At 40.6% G+C, this 23,309-nt stretch overlaps 1 protein-coding gene across 1 annotated transcript in view; it reads left to right on the top strand.

Moving 5' to 3' along the window:
* LOC125890618 (anthrax toxin receptor 1-like) overlaps positions 1–19,877 on the top strand; it is a 31,141-nt gene extending 11,264 nt beyond the window's left edge. The window contains exons 11-18 of the mRNA XM_049579335.1: positions 2,963–3,032; positions 3,142–3,220; positions 5,142–5,237; positions 6,813–6,854; positions 7,794–7,889; positions 9,140–9,307; positions 10,101–10,181; positions 17,986–19,877. Coding sequence (XP_049435292.1) covers positions 2,963–3,032; positions 3,142–3,220; positions 5,142–5,237; positions 6,813–6,854; positions 7,794–7,889; positions 9,140–9,307; positions 10,101–10,181; positions 17,986–18,411 — 1,058 coding nt within the window. The 3' untranslated portion in view covers positions 18,412–19,877. The remainder of the gene's footprint in view (positions 1–2,962; positions 3,033–3,141; positions 3,221–5,141; positions 5,238–6,812; positions 6,855–7,793; positions 7,890–9,139; positions 9,308–10,100; positions 10,182–17,985) is intronic.
* Positions 19,878–23,309: the final 3,432 nt, after the last annotated feature.

Raw genomic sequence — 23,309 nt, 5'->3', positions numbered from 1 at the left:
AATAATTAGGCCAGGGTTAGCTCGCCTGGAGATAAATATGTGATTGGCTATAAGGAAAACCATTTCTCTCTAATGCATTTTTACTTGCCCTCGCTGACTCCCCCGCTCCAGACCTCTGCATACTTTTCAAATATGGTAAAATGGGGAAAAGGAAAGCAGCAATATGTAGCTGCATGTGCTGAGCAGATGAATCGATGTTTGACTTTGTGTCTCCAGGAAAAAGTAGCAGCAAATACAGTCAGGCAAGCTGGGATTTGGCAGATTCTGTCGTTCTCCATTGTTTTAGTGACAGATGTTGCCATGGAGTATTGAACAGTGTGGATAATGGGAGACAAGTCTTGAATGATATAGTTCAACATTTTAGGAAATACATTTATTCACTTTCTTGCCAAGAGTAAGATGGGAAGATTGATACCTCTCTCATGTCTGTGTAGAGTGCCTCAGGAATAAATCCTAAAACCCGGAAATGAGTTAGCATTTTAGCAATCCTGGTTTCCCCTCATCTTGAAGTCAATGGGTTTTTGGAAGAATGCATGAAATAGGGTCAGTGGTAAACACAAGCTTGAGAGACTTTCATGTTTTGTTCTATGACAGAAAATACATCAATTAATACCCCACCCTTGAATTTTGAAGCTTTTGTGTGTCTTACAAAAGGCAGCTGCTAACAAGTGGCTAACTGAGACTACAGAACGTCATCACACCAAACATGGGTTTAAAGCCTTCCTGTGGTAGGGATGTTAAGTCATGCAACTGTGGTGTAGGTCATTTATAGCCTAACGTTACCTTTTGACCTCTGGCGATTGCATTTAAACTTCAGAAATAAAAGTGATGTTCAGTAGTGAAGATCATCTTGCTGAACATAATGTATCATAAACTTTTGTTGCATTTTGACATGGAGCTTATTTTCTGCATAAATCCAAAATCCAATGTGAAATCCCATTGGCATTTTGACGAGGAAACTAGGGTGATGTGAACTTCCACGCTGGCCTACAGAAAAACTAAAAAGCACTCTGTAGCCTACTTAATATGACGCAATAGCCAGCAGCTTGTTAGCTTAGCTTAGCTTAGCTTAGCTTAGCACAAAGATGGAAAATGGAGGGGGAACAGCTAGTTTAGCACAAAGGTAACAATAGCTGCCTACCAGCGCCTCTGAAGTTCATATTATATTTTGTTTGTTGTTTGTTAGTATATTTTGTTGTTTGTTTATGCTGTACAAAAAACAAAATGTAAAAACATAAATTTGTGGTTTAACTTACTTTATGTCTTCCCTCACTGTGACAAGAAGTCTCTAGGAAGTTACTGCTCAGTGAATTAGCCTAGTCCAGCACAGAAGATCTATGATTTTTTAAATTTATTTTTTATTCACATTTATTTTCTTGTATGCCTACGGATTAAACAAAAGTTGAATGACATGCAACTGTAGCTGAATCTGATGATTTTTTTTTTTTTAACAACCCTGTGATCCTGCTGTTTTCCCACAATCAACTGTAAATTGACCTTTCCAAGAAGGGGTGTAAGAAAATATTGACACACTTGAGTATTGTGTTATGTTTTGGGGTACTGAATCGATTTTCAGAACACGTATTTATTTTTGATGAATTAATTAGTCATTAACTATTAATAGTTTACCTGCAAAGATTCATGCCGTGGTTCATTGTTGTTGTGTTTTTAATTCACGACTGCTAGATCCTTCGATATTGTAGCCCTAATCTATCTTCAGTCATTTGACTCTTCCACTCCATTGTAACAAGTATTATAAACAGAAATAACATGGGCCTGTGAAAAAGGCAGAGTCACAAAGGACACGCTGCTAGCACTGACAGCTTTCAGCATTGAAAGAGTTTTTAAAGTAAGATTTTAAAAGTAAATCGCAGTAGATTGTTTTGTTTACAGTTTCGCAATATATTCAGTCATAACCCCTGGATTGTGAATCGTATCATTAAATTTTTGCCAATATACAGTCCTATTGCCGACAGTCTGTACCAGTGAATAGTCTCAAAGATCCTACATCTGCCATCATCTTACGCAGTAATTTCAAATAACAGTTAAAGCTGAACTCTGGACACTCACCTGCACCTCACTGTAAAACATGACCTCTCTCTACGCTTGGGGAGGAAAGAGTCCAATAAAACATTATGACATGGACTGTGGATCTTTGCTAGCACTTTTATCCCCAAGGGATTTAAATAGCGGAAATCTGCAGAATCAGGTCCCATCAGCTCTTTACTGGACTGCAATTTGACGTTTAGAAGGCTCTCATGCCTTTTCGTCACACTTCAATAGTGTGAGGCCATTCTGAGTGCGAGTTGGGTGCAGAGATGAACAGGATCATATCTGGCCCAGTTTCTGAGCTGTTTTTGGGAGAGCTGATCGTCTCCCCTCCCCTCCGTCCTGCATGGTGTTTCAAGAGAAGAGCAGTTGCGACCCATGCGGTTGCTTGTGTTGATTTCCTCAGTTCTGGGGTATGTTCTCCTTCTGCCAGGATAAACAGACAGGCTTGGGCGACGATGCTTGTTGGAGCTGCTCTCCTAAAAGCCAGCTGGACAAGGAGAGGACCTAGATTTGACTGAAAAACAAAAGCTGTGGTGGTACTGGTGTTTCTTAGAGTTACACAGATGTCTTCACACAGTAGACAACAAAGCATTTGTCTTGACGAAACACTCCCCTCAAGTAGTTTGTTAATTGAATTACAGCAGAAGTTGTGACATCATTTAACTTCTGTTAATATGCGCATACTTATTGAATTACAGTGAAGTCATGTGGTATTATTCAGTCAATAAACTTTACTTTAATCAGGCTAAACTATGACATAAACTGAAAAGTGATTCATGTCAGGATTAGTGGGTAAGACCGGTTCAGGAGCTTTATATGTCCGTGAAAACTATTGATTGTAATCACAAGACAAGACTGAAATGTTTGGCTGTTTCTTTTCTTCCTGACCCCTCTCCCTCTTCTTCTCTAGTGGTGAAGCCTTTGGTTGTAGAGGATACATATCTCCTCTGCCCTGCACCAGTGCTTCAAGAGGAGGGGATGTAAGTCCCATCATGTATTTCAATAAATGTGAGGTTTCATTTAACACGATTCATTCTGTTTTTCTACTGCACAAATGGCAGCTGAGATGTTTTCCCTTTTCTTTTCCAGGGCAGCAAACCTTTATGTCAGTATGAATGAAGGTCTCAGTTTCATCTCCAGTTCGGTCACCATTACCACTGTTGGCTGTGTGAGTACCTAGGTAGCACCGTCAAGTTTCTGAGGGCATTCGGCTCAGCTTAATTGTTCTTTTTTTGCAAGATGGTGTACGTCAGTCAATTTAATATTTTTGGCAGTTCTTCAAATCACCTAGTTAGATAGAGCGACCTTATATTAGTAAGCTCTGAATATCATTCCAACGTTGGTGCTGCACTGAGTGACTTGTTAATGCCTTGAAAGGTTTTCTAAGGGTGCTTTCACACCTGCCCTGTTTGGTTTGGTTCAATCAAACTCAAGTTTGTTTATCCCCCTAAGTGTGGTTCATTTAGGCAGATGTGAACACAGCAACTGCACTCGGGTATGCACCAACTGCAGTTGCATTACACATTGTTTGGTTTAATATGAGCATGTTACAGTCCTGGAGGATTATTAATGTGCGCCTCCTCCTGTACTGTCTTGATATGCATATTTGGCGCATCCAAATGCATCAAAACATTGTTTTCTAGTTGGAGCCGCGCCTCGTTGTCAAACTGTATGGTTTGCCTAAAATGAACAATGACAGCAATATAGTACACGATGATCAGCACTAAAATCAACCCGCGTAGTTGTCCCTCCAGTGTGACATTAGAAAGTGTCACATTTATCTCGCAAGTGTACTCTTCATTAATGTTTTGTTTACTTCCTGGATTTTTCCCGCATGGAAATTCTGATCAATCAAGAGCAGCTTTCTCACACATATGATCTGGTCCGTTTGAGAACACGAACCAACTCTGGGCAATTCTCTGGGAAAAACTTTGTAACAAAATTAGTCCCTGATTCAGACCAAAGCAAGACAACTCGAGGTCTGAAGCACCCTAACTTACAGATGAAAAAGCACTGTAATCGCTAATCGCTAATCGCTAATGTCGCTGTAGAGCTGAGAGGACGTAAACAGGTATGAAGTTTATAAAACAAATATACAGTACTACATCACACCAGAGGTGTAGACTCAAATCACATGACTGGGACTTGAATCAGACTTGAGTTATAAATTCAGTGACTTTAGACTTGACTTGTCAAAGAAGACTTGCAACTCGACTTGGACTTCAACACCATGACTCGTGACTTCACTCGGACTTGAGCCTTTTGACTTGAAAATACTTGATACCCCAAGCCCAAAGACTAAAAGTATGTTTGTTTAAAAGTGTATCATGAGTTAATTCCTTTCCCTTCATGTCCTGATTCAGCTAACATTAACACTATTCATGCCCTGCAAGTCAACACTTAATTCCCCAGATGAACTTTGTTTGAACCAATCTGACAGCATCCAGTCAAGTTGCAGGAGAGAAGCATAAAGAACCTACATTAGGTTAGTGAGCACCAGTTAGAAAAATTATATCAGTGATTTTCTTTGTGTAGAAAAACTACCAATGGTCAACAAAAAACTAATTGGGGGTCATTACATCTGGACACGCAACTACTTCCAAACCTCATTTAACAACTAAAAACATTTTTTTAATGGTTTTTGTAAATTCAATAGATTAGATCTGATAAGAGCACATTATGACTTGTTTAGGAGACAGACTTTGGGACTTGACTGTCTTGAATTGGGACTTGATTGCAAAGACTTGAGACTTAGTTGTGATTTGCAACAACGACTTTGTCCCAGCTCTTCATCACACATTATGCAAGAAGAGCTTTAAATCTGAAACTGTATTTTTTGGGTAATGGGACATTCCATCTGTTAAAAACAAAAAAGAAATGACCAATCCAGACAGTGCAAAACAAACTGAAGAATCAGATAAATCACTTCAGTCACTTTACTCAATCACTTTAAGTAGTGATTCCAGTGAAGATAAAACCAAAAGAGCCTTTTCCCGACAAAAGCATTAAGCCTAGAGAAGTGGTTTACGACTTTTTTGGTGCTCCACACATTCAGAGAGTCCGTGCTGACGTGTCTGTCTCTGTCACAGTCTGATGGGACCATCCTCGCCATTGCTCTGCTCATCCTGATGCTGCTCCTGGTCTTGGCTCTCCTCTGGTGGTTCTGGCCTCTCTGCTGCACTGTGGTGAGTTTTCTTAAACAGTAGTGCAATAATAACATGCACACACGCTGCTTTACAGATAGCTTCTGGTCTGCTCTTTTCAAATTTAAGATGGCTTCAAACACTTTTTGCTTGCGGACAACAAGACACAGAGAAATGTCTTTACCAGGTCTGTTTTGTCTGGCTAACACCCTTTAAGGCATCTTATTAACCTCAACAACATTCCCATGGTGAGCAGGTTAGGGTCTATGAGTCAATAAAGGTATACGGCCCTTTTGGATCCCGGCAGCTGAATTTAGGCCACAGTCAGAGAAGGTCAAGGCCATGTGTGTTTAAGTAATTATGCTGCTGTTGAAATAATTTGTGTTTCCGCGGGTCACAGCAGGTGACCTCTGAGTCTCACCTCTCAGTACGTCCTCAGTATATTCACTGAAAGGCCAAAACTGCTGACAAACTCTTCCCTCAGTACTGGAGCTGAATAATATGAATGTCCAGCTCAAATGGGTTGTTTTGTCTTGTTATCTTTGTTACTATGAGAGTTTTAGAAGCAAGATAACTCATCAGGAATAAAAGTTTCATAAGAAGTATTTTTATGATAGTCATCCGCTCTGGATACCACAAAAAGAGGAAATGCGCCTGGAAAAAACACACACCTGTGCCATTATTTAGACAGTGGCCCACCTGCCAGCATCACAATATTTCAGGAAACTCTCTTGTAACCAGCCGCACGCTGTCAAAATCTGTATTTCTCCTCTCAAATGAGGAGTGCAGTGTCTCTTCAGAATCCACTCCAATGTTTCCAGCGCTGGAAACGGTAAAGCTGAGAACTGCCAGAGAGAGATGTCAGCTTTTACAACATGGCTGTCCCTCCCTTTAGTTTTTCCTGTTCTTGTCCATTAAGCTGAAAATTCAAGCCCGTGTGCAGCGAGTCTGTTTAGGAAAGCGATGCAAGGTTACCATGGGGAATCGTTTTAGGTTCCAGGGGTTAGAGAAGTGTGGAGGAAAATCACAAATAAGAATCAGAATCGTTTAATTTGCCAAGTGTGCTTAATGTAGAAGAAACTGTCTTCATTACACTGGTGAAAAAAAACACACTGACAGCTCATGTGGTGACAAGAAAAGGCACGAGAGGATAGTGCAAGACGTAGGCTAAACTGTGCATGCTTAAAAATACAGTCTATGTGCAATCATGCTGTGTAGTGGCTATGTAATATACTCAACAAGCATAAATACTATAATATTTTATGGCTAACATTGCTCAGTACAGAACTAAAGAGCAAATAATACAGCATTTATGAGCCTGTTACTCTCCTCTTCTCCTAATCAACAACCTCAGGCCAAAAAATCTGGACAGCAGATTTCTAGGTCAGTGCATCGCTCTTGTAAAGTAGTAGAGACTTAAAGGAAAAAACAATTCCTCAGCCATGTGTTGTTGTGTAACCATCTTGTTGCTCACAGCAGACACATTGCTGTGACATGCAGATCATGTGAGTTTCAATTTTGATACATGTGTTTGTGACTTTCCTGTAAAGAAAGATGTGTGAAAACACTTCCTCTTCTCTTTTCATGAAATCTTTTTTTACTTTCTTTCTCCCACAGATCATCCACGAACCCCCACCACCAGCTGTGGAGGAGAGTTCGGTAGGAGCCGCACCGCCTCCACTACTCGATCTGTTTCTTATGACTCTAGAGAAAAGCTCATTATTTAAGATTCAGACAGTTGCCAGTGTTTAGGTTGTCTAATTGTTCAGTTTATTCGGACATTTTAAACCTCAATGGCCATGTGGTGTCATTCACTTGCTTCTTGGCATTAAACTCTGATTTCACTCATTTGGTAATTCATCCAGTGTGAGTTAACGCCCTCTTAGAATAACAGTGGAATCCTGACTTTTACTGTTTTTTCTCTCTCCCTTGTTTTTGTGACTTCAATTTATGTTTTTCCAAATCACTTCCTCTTGGACCCTCATGGAACACAATATGGAATTAAACTGACTAATAACGTTATTTCACATGAATCTGATCAACAAATTCATGTTATTACAACACATTTTGACTGCCCAAGCTCACAGAGCAATAACAGCAAGCTAGCGTGTGACTGTGGGACATATCGGGCTGTATTTATTTGCACCAATTAAACTGAAAATTAACTGGTAGATTTATACCAAAAACAGACTCCAATGACAACCATAGCCTCACAGACAACTCTGAGCCCTCATTATGGCTTCTACTGTCTGACCTCCCAGTAGATTATGAGTCAGACAGGGTGTATTAAAGAGCTGAAACAGAACAAGTTTGGCCAGTGGGCTCTGTAATTTCCTCTGATCTGACAACCAACACAGAGGGGACAAAAATAAGGGCTGGGTTTGGAGTTTTTAGGGCAGACAGACAGAGAGGTATTTAGGTATTTGACCAGTGAAAGGCCATTTAAACCAGGTATCCCCTAGGTGTTCATTTCATGTTTTAATATTCATGTAAAAAAAGGTAAAAGGTTATTTTTTTCTTTTATTATCCCTTAATTGTAGCTACCCATCCTGTCAAATGGTTCATCAATAAAACATACTTCCTGTCACTCTCCCACAGGATGATGAAGACTTTGAAACCCCTAAGAAGAAATGGCCGACTGTCGACGCCTCCTACTATGGAGGAAGAGGAGTTGGGGGAATCAAAAGGATGGAGGTGAAATAAATCAAATAAATCTCAAGTTATCTCACCTAATCTGTTTTGTTAATTAACAAGGATGCAAATCCTTAATGGCCACCTGCGAAGATGTTCCAGGTTTACACATTGATGTTGTTGAAAAGTTAGTCTTGCTTAGCCAGATCTATCTCCACAACTTTGTCAGTGCTAGAGGAAGGTCTGGAAGTGCCAAGCAGGATGAAAAATGAAGCAAACGCAGAGATACCAAAAACTGCAGTTCTTTAAATGGCCACTTGAGGAAGCAAATCAATCCTCATTGACCCCTATATTTAAATACCCAACTTTATAGCAGAAATAAACATGTTTACAGTCTGGTACAAAAAATGTTTTGGTCTCTATAGCTAATTTCCTCCCTCGTATTAACTGTACAGGGGTTGAATTTTTATATACCTCACCTGTTTACATCTTAATAAGGCTTAAAGTTATGTTTAGTTGCGGGTGGAGCTGCTTTAAAAGACAGGCTGTCTGCCGGGTGTCGTACAGTCTATGAGTTTCATCCAACCCTCACTCATCGACAGCTCTGTCCTCTTGTCTAAATATGGTCACTTCCAAATCCAAGATGGAGATGGCAGAAATGCCAAACTTAGGGCTTCAAAATGGGAGTCCACAAACCAGTGGGTGACATCACAGTACCTACATCCATTGTTTTATACAGTCTATGAAAAGCAACCATTATCACTCATTCATAGGGTAAAAGAATGCTCTCGTTATTTGTATATCTCTAAACCAACTGCACTCCTGGCGTTCTGTAGTCTCATTGGGCCACTTGTTAGCAACTGATTTTTTTAAGACACATAAAAGCTTTAAAGTTCATGAGTGGGGTATTTACTCGCATATAGAACAAATGTGAAAGTCTCTTAAGCTTGTGTTAAACACAGACCTTATTTCAGGGATCTGACCAAAAACCCACTCAAAAAACCCACTGACTTTGAGACAATCAAAGCGGTAGGGCAAGAATGCCAACTAATTTCCAGGTGTGGGACTTATTCCTGAGGTGCCTCTATACCCACAGTCTATATCCAGTGAGTCAGACTATTGAAAAATTACCTCTAATTAAGAATGTTTGATTGATTTAGGGCCATGGCATTTACAGAAAATTCAAATAACATCAGAGCATCTCATCTATTGATTTCAAGTCGGACAGATTTCACAGTTATACGCTACTGACCATCTATTTGGCAATGATGTAAAAACACTAAAGGCGGTGTGTTCTGACGCTCCGTCATCAGGTCCGCTGGGGTGAGAAAGGCTCCACTGAAGAAGGAGCCAAGCTGGAAAAGGCCAAAAATGCCAAAGTGAAGATGCCCGAGCAGGAGTATGAGGCAGGCCCCACACGGGTTCTTAACAATGGCATGCACAAACCCCCGGGGCCACGCAAGTGGTACTCACCCATCAAGGTACAGTACAAATGGGAAGATGTTTGGTCTGCAGATGTTCTTTCAAGTCTCATTGTTGACAACAAAAACATGGTAAACATATAGGAATGGTTGGTTACAACTGCTCAACACAGAAAAGTAGAAATGTTGGAGGATTTGCGAGATATTTGTTTTAAGACGTCTGTGATATGGCTCAGCTTACATTTAATTTATTAAAGCATTCGTGATTGTTTAATAGCACTACTGGGACAAATGCTTTTTTTCAGCTGTAAGCATGTGTAGTGCATGAAGTGCAACATCTGTTACAAATTACTCCATGTTAATCTGGCTGAGGATATGTAAGTAATAGCATTATTAAAATGCCGTAGTGAAAGTAGCATGAGATGTGTTAAGGTAATAATGCTTAGGTGACTACTGGCACACAGTCCCTTCCTCCGGGGCCAGCATGGGGTTAAAGGAGTGACTCCAAAGTCAGCGGGGGATTGCTAATAGAAACCAGACTCCTGTTGGACTGACCTCCAGGGAACAGGGCTGCACAGCCAGCACTTTTGTGAGGAAAAACAGCTGCATTTTCTGCCCTTATCCTCAAAGTATTTGCTGTGTTTAAAAACGATGAAGTCAGCTCACAAAGAACTGAAACCACTTCAGTTTGTCACTGTGAAGTGGCTGCAGGAATTGGGTAATACGGGTCATTTTGTTGCAGCTTGAGTTAGGTGCACAGTGTGGAACAGTGTTTTTGAGTGACCCAGAGAGAAAACAAAATATAAGATTATTGTAATGGTTTCAAAGTTTGATTTCATCTCTGTTTCCCCAGAGCAAACTGGATGCATTGTGGGTACTTTTAAGAAAAGGCTACGACCGTGTGTCCGTGATGAGACCACATCCTGGTGACAAGGTAAGGGTAACTCAAAAGTTACACAGGTAGGCATGAAACCATTAATCAGCCTGCGTTTTACCAACTGACGTAAGGCCTTGGCTGTGCATTAGCATTTGGCAAATGGGGGAATTATTTTCTATCTGAAAACGTTGAGAAAATAGACCAGCTGTGAGCAATGAAGAGTGGGCAGAGCAGAGAGGCTCATGGGAAAACTTGCGGTGAGGTGGGATTTAGACTGCAGCAGTGTCTGGCTACAGTGCACTGCAATGTAAAGACTTCTGGAGAAGTCATTATCAAAAGGCAAATGCAATTCCTCAAAGGCCAGCTGTAGTTGAGGGGGATAACAGTGCGATGACCTCTACTGTTGGCAGCTGACATGTAGTCTGAGACTGTGGGATCCACAAGTGTTGAAAAAATAAGTCTGAGGGAAGTCTGTATTATAATCCCCCACCCGCAAGAGTTTATGTAATGATTCATCTTTCCCTGAGTAAGAAACGTTGATCTCAGAGCAGCCATTACCCCTAAATTTAGATAAGATCACCTGAAACTGTCAGATTTACTCCGTTTTCTTGTCCATTATACTTTTTAGCACAATTTCTAGTTAAGGTTACTGTACTATTTTTGCGGAATTTATAGTATACTAAGTAGCTGTATAGGGTGGCAATCAGCTGTTTTGACATTCATGTATTTGAATATATAGCTGTGTGCTGCTGTTTCAACCCAAAGGAACACACGTAGAGATGGAGCAACAGGGGCCATGTTTCCTGGGTTAACATGTGATTGATTTGAAACTTGCTGTGAAGTTAGCAACTACAGTTTGTCAAGCTGGTAGTGTAGAAATGTGTGTTTAATTATGCAATAAATGCAACAAAATATTTCCATCTGAATATTTCACTGTAGTGTCACATAGCTACAAGCGATACTTTGTGATAACAAGCTGACAGAGTACCATATAATAAGTGTTTTTAAGAAGTCTGTTTTTTTAGGGGTTTTATGGACCAGCTGACAACATATCTCACTAACAGAAAATCCACCACAGTGCTGCAACACATTTCATACAGTGTAAGCAATGAAGCTGCTTCATTCCAAATGAGATTACATATTTGGCCTCTACATCATCTTTAGCACACCATTCATGTGTGTTTGCAATGTCCTGATTTCTTTCAGCATTTTTAAGGCGTGTTTTGCATGCTCCTTATTAATTTTTTACACTCTAATTTAGTCCAGTGTAAAAGAGTATAGTATGCTTTGGTAAATGGTCAGCATGTTGGTGAAGATTCTCAGTCATCCAGGTCATGGTAATCCTAAGTGCTATATTGTAGGCAACTGGACTTACTTAAGTTTCTTGAAGATGTTTCACCTCTAATCCAAGAGGCTTCTTCAGTTCTGAATTGCGGAAACGTCTTCTAGAAACTCAAGTAAGTCCAGTTGCCTACGATATAGCACTTAGAACAAATCGTCAGCAGTTAATAGAATTTGTACTAAACTGGCTTCAATGAGCAAATGTTCAGGGGCTGGTTATGAAAATAATTACTTGGCTACATGACTTAAAGTAGATGTATGCGACACTCTGAACATTAATGTAGTAGCAAAGAACTATTACTATGTAAAGATATGGACTGTTTCAAACTTGACAACGTACACATTTTAATGGGTCCAAGTCAATTTCCTGTTGGAATGTTTGTGAATGTGGTAACTGACAGGAAGTAAGCAGAGACCAAAGCTGTTGCCCTAGCAACAGAATGGCAATACATGGCTTAAACGGGACTACAACAGGTCGCACACCGGTGACATCATAGGTGATAGAAACATGGGATTTTGACTGGTGGCAAATTCAAAATCAGAGCTCTTCACACACATAAAGTTTAAATTAAAAAAAATCAGTTGAATCTCTCCCCTTCGGATGAAATGGCCAGTCGGGCTACATGCTATGGAGAGAGTTTAAGAGGTCCTGATCGCCTTCGGTACGACGAGAAAGTGAAAATGATAAGAGGTGTGTGCCCTTTTCAGCTCAGCTGCCAGCCTCTGTGTGGACTCCATGACTGTTCAAGTTATGATTATGACACTTATTGTTTTTATTATATTATTGTAAAGTCATAAAAAACAACAGTCATCGAGTCTCAGTTGAGGCTAACTTTTCGCTAGCTACGTTACTATAGTTAATCATTTTGCTGCAAAGGCTATTCCTTGGTTTATGTTCACTGTCCTGTCAGTTCATTCATTCAATTCATGTCCTGTCAATTCATTACATCATTCATTAGAATTAACTTCTTGGCTTTGAATATGTTATTGTTGAGATCAACTGACTTTAGCTAGATAGCTAACGTTAGCCAACTAACCTGTGATGAAGTGCCTGCCACAGACGTAGGTGTAGTGACTGGCTGGATCCCACAGCTTTCTGTCTTTACCCTGCCATTTGATGGTTGTGAGCCACAGATTTCTTCTTTCTCCATTCTTCACTCTATCCAGGAGCAAAAATCGCAATTCTGTTTTTTTTTTGTTTGTTTGTTTTTGTTTGCTGTGAAGTGAACAATGCAGCAACTTTTCGGCATTATGAACTCTTAGCCACGACTAGTGTCTCTCCCGGGTCGAGTTCAAAACTTTCACCTAAAAGGGGATGTGGCCGTTGTGACGGCAGTGAGTGACGTTGCGTTAAAGTCATGTATATTAGGTCTACAAAGGAGTGATGGCATTCTGAGCAGAGAATGAAGTAACACTACGTCTGTCTGTGTTGTAATCCAAGATTCTCTGTTCTTTGTTGTGGTAGACAGTCCGGTCATAGATATACAGTATATACATAGATGCCGCACCCTGGCTTGTGGGATGCGTCAATACCGCCGCCATCTTGCCTATGTGCTCTGACCGGTTCAGACCCGTGTCAGACTCGGCAAAAATGCCACATTTTTGCTCCGCATTTGGGTGTACGAATGAAAGAAGTGTTAAAACCAAGAAGAAGGGAATAACATTCCACAGGTAAGAAGTTGTTTTACAATATTTTACTGTTACGAACATGTTTAAAGAGATATATATCTCAAAAAGTGATCCTTCTTTTAAGCTAATCAAGTAAAGTAACTGTCCTGATCTGGTCCTAATGCCAAATTAAGCTAACGCTATGTCACACAACTTAAAGAAAAAAGGTTAACATTTATATAATATTACTTATAAAATTATGATGCTTTGTCAAACAGCTATGTCGGTGTATGTGTTATTCCAAATTGTCAACTGTTTCATGGCACCAACGTGACACAACGTAGTATAACGTTAGTAGTTAACTTGTGGCCTGAATTGTAACTACAAATTATGTGGAACTGCGTTTTTCTGACACACTTATTTTGTGTGTAGTTTCCCAAAAAACACAGATAGGAGACGGGCATGGGTAGCAGCAGTGAGGAGAAAGGACTTTGTCCCGAGTGACTCCTCAGTCATCTGCAACTGTCACTTCAGACCTGAGGACTTCGACAGGACTGGGCAGACTCCTAAAAATAATACTAGCTACTGTACACTGTATTTTTTGTAAATATGACCTATGAGCACTGTGGTGTTATACATATTAGATTAAAGCAAAATTTTGTGTAAACATGCAGCTCTAAGTCATTTTTTTTCACTTGTATAAAACCAACATTTGTTAATCAGAATCTACACTGCAGCTCGGCACAACCCTGCTGATACACTGTTTTTTGCACATTGTGTGAAATGTGAATAAACATTTATAGTCAAAATTAATAATTACATGACATCATGGTGGGCATTGTACATCTAGTAAGAAAAAATTTATTACATGGGGAAAGTTTAGTTTAAATGTGTTGTAGAACTATTACTGTTACTTTATCTACATAAGATCAAATATTTTGGTATGAAAAGCTGCATTTTTTATTTAACCAAGTATCCTGTATCATAACTACATGTCTGACAATTGTAACAAACCAAACCGCATGAAAATCGGTTGAGAATTCAGCTAGTAATGATGATTTTAATCATAAATAATCTCCTGCCATAGACATACATGCATTAGGCAGCGTGACTCCACCTGGGCAAGATGGCGGCCGCGTTGACATATCGCTCCAATGAGGAGCACCGTTGAATGCGGCATCTACGTATATATATCTATGCAGTCCGGTGAGTGTGTCCCACCAGCTAGCTAATCGCTGCTGCTCTGCCCTGCGCTCATATGGCCGTTACCCCTGACTTTGGGATGAAATGTAGCCCCCACCCTCCGGTAGTCACCCAGGTTACAATGTTAGCTCTGTCAACACTGTTGCTGTTGTTAGCTTGTTTACTGAGTTAGCACCATTAGCTGATAGCTGCTAGCACAGGTGCACATAGCACCATGTGCTGAGTATCCCACACCAGACTCTGAATCATAGAGTCCTTTTCATCATGCTTACTTATGCTTCCTTGCCTCCTCTCTCCTCCCATGACCTGGAAATTGTTCCCTCTCTGCCATCATGAAGGATCTTCCAGTCCTTTAAATGCATGTACTATATGCATGTGGTGTATTGTGCAGATAACAATAATGCAATAAAATAAATAGCTAAGTAATCCAACAAATAACAATGATCCATACATAAATCATCTATCTATCTATCTATCTATCTGTTAAAGATATTGACAAGTGATACAGCTGTGCAGCACATCATCTGTAACTGACATCACTTATGACTGACACAATAGAAACAAGGATTTCTCATTTGGCAGTTTTGGCTCCTCCATCCTTGCTTGTCCTCCTCAACTCCTCCACTCACATGTCCCATGGGTGGGACTAAGACACAAGCACGAGAAGGAATCAAGTGAGGGAAGCAAGAAGACACGATAGCATGATGCAGTGCACCCATAGATATGCTGTGAATGTCACATACAGCTTCTTTAAGCTTTGGCATCTTTTCAGATTCATCAAATCAACCCTTGTAATTTTGCCAGTCAGCCAGCAGGGCCAGTTTTGTCTTACTTTCAGTTAACATGCAGTGGAGTTAGACACTGAGGAAATGTGCTGGCAGTCTACAACATGCTCAGTTTATGTAGAGGAGCACACCTGAGGCCTACATGAAACTAATCAGCCTTGAAGCTGAACCAATCAGGTGGACCGGCTCACTTTACTACACTCACAGTCAAACTATGAAATATTCAGAGGGCTACAAACCTTGCTTTCCCCCCCCCAGTACAGTAAGTGCAGCTAACACACCACTCTGTAATTAGAAGTGTACAAGTGAGTCCTCCACACTATAAAGCTCTTCATTAGTTCACTGGAAAAACAGCTCGGCTCTACTATCCTTGATGATTTGCAGTAAACAAGCTTGTTCTGGTTACAATTAGGAGACTCTTGTCAGAGCCTTGCTTTTATAACTTCCCCTAAATGAATGCAGCAGTGGGAGGGAGGAGGCCAGTTGATCTTACTGCCTGCCTGAGAGAAACTTGAGTCAGGTTCCTGTAACGTGTCATGTATTTCTGAGACTCTAAAGATGGGGGGGGTTTAGTATATTAAGGAATCAAACACGGCACAACATGCCAGGTTAAAACACTTTTCTATCACATATTTTCTTCAGTGTTGAGTAATTTTTAGGTGAGCTGTGACTGATACAGTGCAGGAGTTCAAGATTGTTAAGATCCATGATATTCACTGTCCCTCGGGCACTTAAGGAATGAAAATACTGGTTGAGCTTATATTTTCATCCTTGCTGTGTATATGCATATACGTATGCAACATTTTGGATGGTTTTGTCTCAGAGGTCATTTCACCCCATTGGTAAATGAGAGGCACAGAGCAGTGCTGTCATCCCTTATCAGCCCACTGCAACTCCCTGATCCCCTCAGTGCAGCTGCTCTCGGGGTGTAGCTTGTTTCTGGAATATGATAGTCTCTGTTGCATGACCTCACTTTGGTTTGGACAGGGGGAGAGTGGTGGCAGGTCATTTTGTCAGGCTGAGTAGAACATATGCATAATTGCCTCTAACTGAAGCTGTGATTGAGAATTACAGCATTTATAGAGGTATGCTGACATTAAAACACAGTCATGTAGGTGTGTGTTGACAACAGCAAAGTGGAGTCACAGTACCATCTGCTGTAGTCATCAGTCCATGTGAATTTTAACAGAAAGCAGCTTCGGACATTTTTATTTCTTAGACGAATTTAGCTGTCACAGGAGGAAAGCTGTGTGATTTGTCAAAGAAATCAGATTTAGAAAAGAAAAGTTGTTCAACCAAGGATGTCATTTTCCAAGCTGCAGATGAAACAAATGTTTTGGACTAAAGAGGCATAATGAGAAGCAAACACAGCAGTTGCAAAATATTATATTCATTACATACAGTTGTCAGAATATGTGCGGTACAAGTCCTACAGAACATTTCAGAAAATGTCTGGCATTAGATAAACACAGTTCGGCGATTGCCACATCAACTGACATGTAATTACAGTAGTAAGGCCTATCAGAAAATTTAAAGATGTAACTGAATGAATAAAAAAAATAGTTATAGTTAATAACTAAAACTGAGTGTAAAAAGAAATGTAGTTTTTAATTAACGAAATATATTTTTTCTTTCTCACCTGCTTATAAGGCTACTTAAGCTACCAATTTGTTGGTGTCTGTGAATTTCAAAAAGTTTTAGGGAGCTACCGAGCCAACATTTGTGTGTGGGTAGTAAATGGGCCAACAAATTGGCCCTATGGGTTCCATAATGGCCCCGTGCCAGTCTCCCACATGGTTTGCTTTAATAAAGTGGGCCCTGCATTAGTTATGCTAGGGCCACCTGGGCACAAAGTGGGAAATGGGCATCTTATCATGGGCCCACTTGGGTAAACCCACCCATGCGGGCAATTGACATAGGGCAAATGGTAAACCTGTTTTCAAACCCATACAGGGCCCATTTTTTCCGTCCATTTACAACCGATATGTGCCCCTCATACAAATATTGCCTGGGTATATTTGTCAGCATTTGCTTGTTGGATAACATGCTTTAGCTACTGTTACAAGAGTTACAAGAGTATATAGTAATGCTACAGCAGAATCTGTTAGCTTGTCAGATAGAATGCTTTAGTGACTGTACTATGCCACAAATGGGACTGTTCGTCAATACAGAGCACTGGAATGCACCGTTTGGTTATTCAGAACACCATAGTCTGGGAAATATCACATATTCAATTGACATGGAGCTAAAATTAATACTGAATTATCTTAAATGTTCGAATTTTAAATGCGTTACTGTCTGTTTATGAGTCATAGAAAATCATGAATCATCTTTTGGAAGGAGTAGATGTTTGCCGCAGCCCAGCTTGAGCTTCATTAAATTTAACAACGTTAACGTAGGAGGGCAAGCTAATGCTAACGCGCTTGGTTAAAAAGGTAAACATCCAGCGCTTTGATATGGCTGACGTATGATCATATTATCCCAATGTTTTACTCTCCAGTCGTTCTAGAAAAGAGAATTAACATATTGTTACCACAGGAATGCACCAGCTCTGGTTCAGGGCCAGAAGTCCCGCCCATAATTCATTCATTCAAAAGTTTTTTGGGGTCCCATGGCATCACCTGACAGACCTGGATGTTGCAATTCCACATTTGGCCACTATGTAAAATTGGCTTCAAAGCTAAGTGCTGGTCCTGGGGGCTTGTGTTACACATAACACACAAATCCTGGACCAATCACTCATCATATAGACATACTTGCATACGTCCATCTCATAATATATGCATCATAGAAATGGAAATGTGGTGAGGAAAAAACCTTGAATCTAAGTGAGATCATAAAAGTGAAACATAGTTGTTGTTCATACAGTATGTTGTTTATCATCACTAATTTCCTCTTAAATCTGATGTGTCTTCAAATTTCAGGGCCGATGCATGAACTTCACCCGCACAAAGTCTCCCTCTCCTCGCTACCCAAACTACAACAACCAGCAATCTCCCATCTACAACCCTCCCCTCAGGAGCCCACCGGCGCCGCAGGGCACCCTACCCCCGAGCCCCAACAGCCCTCCATCATCTCCATCGTTCTCCTTCTCCACCTTTCCCCTGCTGCCTCCAACGCCTCCTCCCATCTCCAACACTCCCTCCCCTCCCATCACGCCTCCCCCTTACACACCACCTCCTACCCGGGCCCTTCCTCCAACAGCCCTGCACATACCTGCCCCGCCAGCGCTCCCACCTACTCCTCCACCCTCTGCCTCCCCGACTGGGTTCCTGCCTCCTCTTCCGCAGGGACCTCCTCCAGGACGAGCCCCTCCACCTGCTCGTCCACCGCCTCGCCCTGGCCTGTAGAGCTCCGGGCACAGATGGGAGAGAGTTTACCAGGATTTAAAAAGGCAACTCAGAGTCCCACCAACAATCAGCACATGACCATCATTGATTGTACCTGCGAGGACATGCGAGTGCCGCATGCCACCCTCAGTGGGCTGTGGCTTTTCTGCCTTGTGAAGTGGAGCAGAGAGGACTTGTTTTTTGCTATTTGTCTACAGTGACTTTGGTACACATTTAGCCCAACAGTGCAATTGCTCTGATGCTTGAATTACACAGACATTCCCTACAAATGAGGTCATGCGAGCCGGCTCAAAAACATTTGCCTCCATGGTCCTCAGAGCTGCTGCAGGCCCAGTTGTCCCCTCCACAAGCACACAAGATTGGACGAATCCTGACCGAGCAGAGGAACAACAGCTTGTTCTGATGCCTTTGTATAAGGAGCACAGTCAAAATGATCATGACACTAAAATATGTCTGAGTAACATTCCTATCTTCCCTGATAAGAGATAAAAGACTCATATTGCAAATGTTCCACATGGGATGTTTTAGAAGAATCTGAAAAAAATCCCTGTTTTTGTACTCTTGAATGTTGAGCAATTGCATGCAATAGTGTTTGAGTTGTTCTTTTTATAACATTTCTACCTTGTTTTATACAACATAAATGCATTTTTTATTTGTACTTTTATTGTCGAGTAGACCACATTTTTCATTGTTGAGGTTAGACAAACAATGATTGCTGATAAACACATGTACAGTATGTGTATTTAAACAGCAACGCTACGTATCTGAACTTGTTCCTGCAACTTTTGACTTCTGTGACATGTATTAAACCGGCCTAATGTGAGTCACAGCTGGCCTATTTTTTGTGCACATCAGAGTAAACAGTGAATTTAGACATAGTCACCAAACATTACTATGACAGACCTGGCCGAGATGACTGCAATCACTGCATACACTGTCTATCAGTATGTGGACAAAAAGTATGTCAGAGTCAGGGAAAAGCTTTGCACATCATCTTGCTCATCCACCCACAGCCTCCAGCAAAAGTTGTTTTTATGAAGTATTTTGATATAACCATTTGTGTCAGATATCTGGGTGTGTGTGTATGCCAAAAAGGAAAAGACTAGTCGACTATACGTATTCATGACAGCCAGTTTAATCAACTGAAACAAAATAATCCAGTTCTTTTTTTTGCACACGGTGCTTTCAATTGAAGCATTCTGTTTCATGGGTCAAACAAAGTTCAGCGTAGATTGAATTAGAGGTTAATATGCAGCTGCTCTTTGATGGTGATCAGAAGAGTCTCTGCAGAAAGCAATGAAGATTGCAGACTCATCTTTAGCGATCTCTAGCGATTCACTCAATGTCTTATATAAATGTCATGGCAAAACTGAAAAGACCTTATGTAACTTTCCACCAATACAGTACACTGTGTACACGTCTTCGTTTGTTTCATTCAAAATGAAAGTAAACAATTTAAAGTGGACTCTTTGTCTTTCTGTATTTCTCTTCAGATACAGTTACTGACCTGTAAACCGTTGTGATTTACTTCCTGATGATGTGTAAACAGCCACTGTGCTCTTATAGCTTCCATCAAAATCCTGTAAAGTCTTTAATGGGTTTACCCTCATATTTCCTTGAGTCACTTTTAATCTAAAGTGCTCCTCCTTTTACAAACTCTGCATAACGTCTCCCACATGTAAGTTATTTTACAGTATGTTAAGATATTCTGTTACACTCTAATTGAACTTTTAATTCTTTTTTCATTCATTCCACGGTAAGTTAGACGACTGATATTGCCACCGGGATCACTGGGTTCATGCAGTGTACAGTGGCTATTTGCAAAAAGTACAGAGCACCTCACTCACTCCCTGTGATGGAAAAAAAAAGAGAGAAAAGAATATGCAGAGCACGGCTAACTAATCCCAGATGTTCATATGTTGCATTATGTCACATGCACGAATGGAGTGAGCTATCTTGGAAAATATTAGACACCATCTAATCCTTAGGAAATGTGGACAGGCTGCAGGAAAGGCGTCCTGAATGGTACGTGACATAATTTGGGGACAGCGGATGGGAAAGAGTGGAATTTCGAGACGCAGCTTCTGAATTTCTCAAAGAGAGTGACTTTGATTAAGATTTGAAGTTGACAATACGCAGGGACAGTTTAAGTCAGGCTGTTTTCTGTGACTTTTCCATGTCAGACAAACTCAATGTAAGATGCCTCGAGTGTGCTGCCAGGTTTTGTTTCCACTGTGTCTTAACTATTACAGCACAGATGTCTGACATATACATATATAAACATTACATCACAGATCATGACACAGACGTCTCCCATATGATAAAAATCCAACAACAATAGGCCCCAGTGTTCTGCTGGGTGCTGTCTCCTTTTATATAATTTAGTTGGAAGAATTTTGGTGGAGTTCTTCATCAGTATAAAAAGATTAAAATCAGAGATGATCTGTAGACCTTAATTAGTGACTGACAGTTTATTGAAAAAAAAAATTCTCTCACTCTAAGTGAGGTTGGCTTTGTGTAAATACAACACTCACTAGAGTCTGGCCTACATACAGCTTGCATGGTAGATTAGATTATCAAAAATCAGCTCATGTGTTCTTGTAGGTTGTGCACTGTAATCAGCCAGTATTCAAACTGAATCTATGAGCTTATCTCTGTCTTAATATTACTCATCAGTGATACACAATTAAACTAATTAACTAATTAAACAAGCCTTAATGTAGTGATGTTTATCAGTGGACTGTTTTGGTGTGAGTTGCTGAGTTTTGGAGATATTAGCCATAGAGATGTCTGCCTTCTCTTGAATATAATGGAACTAGAAGGCACTCAGCTTGTGGTGCTCAAAGCTCCAAAAAATACATTTGAAAAACTCAACATCAATGTCTCTTTCCAGGGATCATGACCAGGTTACTCACAGACCTTGTTGTGGGCAGTTTCATGTAGGGTCTTTCTACCAAACTACACTCACTAACTCTATCACCACGCTGGTCTTCCACAATCCACCACACTTAAGGATTAAGAGGATTTCAGTTGAGCTAGCTAACATTAAAGGTCAGCTAAGGAGGACACCATTAATATTTAAATCTGGCGCTGTCACGAGCACAAGCCTCTTTTCCATAGATGCTTCCTTCTATACTATACTCAGTTATAAGTTAAAGTAAAATCTTACTCAAGTAAAAGTACAAAAGTAATGGCATAAAAATATACTATCAAAGTAATAGTACCAAAAGTGACGGTATTTATTATATAGAATGGCCCATTTCTGCTAAAAATAAAAAATAAAGGAACACTTAATGGTCACAGTATAACACCAAGTCAGTTTAACTTCAGGGATATCAATCTGTCCATTTAGGAAGCATAAATGATTGTGAATCAGTTTCACCTGTTTTGGTGCAAAGAAAAAAGTTACAACAGGTGCAATGGAAAGGCAAAAGCAAGACAACCCCCAAAAAGGAAATGGTTTTACATGTGGTGGTCACAGACAATTGCTCTCTCCTTATCCTTCCTGACTGATTCTTCTCTAGTTTTGTGTTCTGCTAGTGTCCTGGTCACTGCTGGTAGCATGAGGCAGTACCTGCAGCCCAATCAGGTTGCACAGGTTGTCCAGTTCCTCCAGGATGACACATCCATAGGTGCGGCTGCAAGAAGGTTTGCTGTGTTTTCCAACACAGTCTCAAGAGCATGGAGGAGATACCAGGAGATCGACTGTTACACAAATACAGCTGGACAGGGTCATAGAAGGGCATCAACCCAGCAGCAGGACCGGTATCTGCTCCTTTGAGTGAGGAGGAACAGGAGGAGCACTGCTAGAGCCCTACAAAATGACCTCCAGCAGGCTACTGGTGTGCATGTTTCTGACTATGGGCCAGGGTTGCACAGACCTCCATGTCATAACCAACAGTACCCTGACTGCTGTTAGGTACCAGGATGAAATCCTCAGAGTGATCGTCGGAACTTACGCTGGTGCAGTGGACCCTGGGTTCCTCCTGGTGCAGGACAATGCTCGGCCTCATGTGGCCAGAGTGTGTAGGCAGTTCCTGGATGATGAAGGTACTGATGCCATTAACTGGCCCTCTCGTTGCCCTGACCTAAATCCAACTGAGCACCTATGGGACATTGTGTATCAGTGCATCCGATGCCGCCAAGTACTGCCACAGACTGTCCAGAAGTTCACTGATGCCCTGATCCAGGCCTGGGAGGAGAAACCCCAGGACACCATCTGCTGACTCATCAGGAGCATGCCCAGACATGGTCGGGAGTGCATACAGGCACACAGGAGCCATACACACTACTGAGTCACACCGTGTGTTGCCGTAATAAAATTCATGCAACTTGGATCAGCCTATGGTTTCAATTTTTTTCAATTTTTGGTGTGATTTCGAATCCAGCCCTCAGTGGGTTGATGATTGTGGTTTCCACTGACCGCTGTTAGGGCATTTTGCTCTTAAAAAATTATACAATGTACATCAGTAAAGATTTTCAACTTGAATAATTCATCAAGACCTGATGTGTGACTTAAGTATTCCCTTGATATTTTGAGCAGTGTATTATATTACTGAATTAAAATTAGTGATGCATTAATGTGTTCATCACCTCTATTCTGTAGCCGGTAATTGTGGGGATAATTTAAATCACTTTATATACTGCTGGATAGCTTAACCTAGAGTAATACATCATAATTTATTAGTTGATTTATATTTTGTATTAATAATCTAAATGCAAAATTGCTAGTAACTACAGTTATCAAATAAGTATAAATAAAATAAACAATATTTCCCTGTGACAACTGTACTGGAGTACAAGTATAAAGTATCATAAAATGTACATACTCATGCAAAGTACAACTACCTCAAAATTGTACTTAAATACAGTACTTGAATAAATGTACATTCCACCAC

This window comes from Epinephelus fuscoguttatus, linkage group LG6 (assembly GCF_011397635.1).
Source record: "Epinephelus fuscoguttatus linkage group LG6, E.fuscoguttatus.final_Chr_v1".
NCBI lineage: Eukaryota > Metazoa > Chordata > Actinopteri > Perciformes > Serranidae > Epinephelus > Epinephelus fuscoguttatus.
This window is presented reverse-complemented; position numbering and strand designations above follow the sequence as displayed.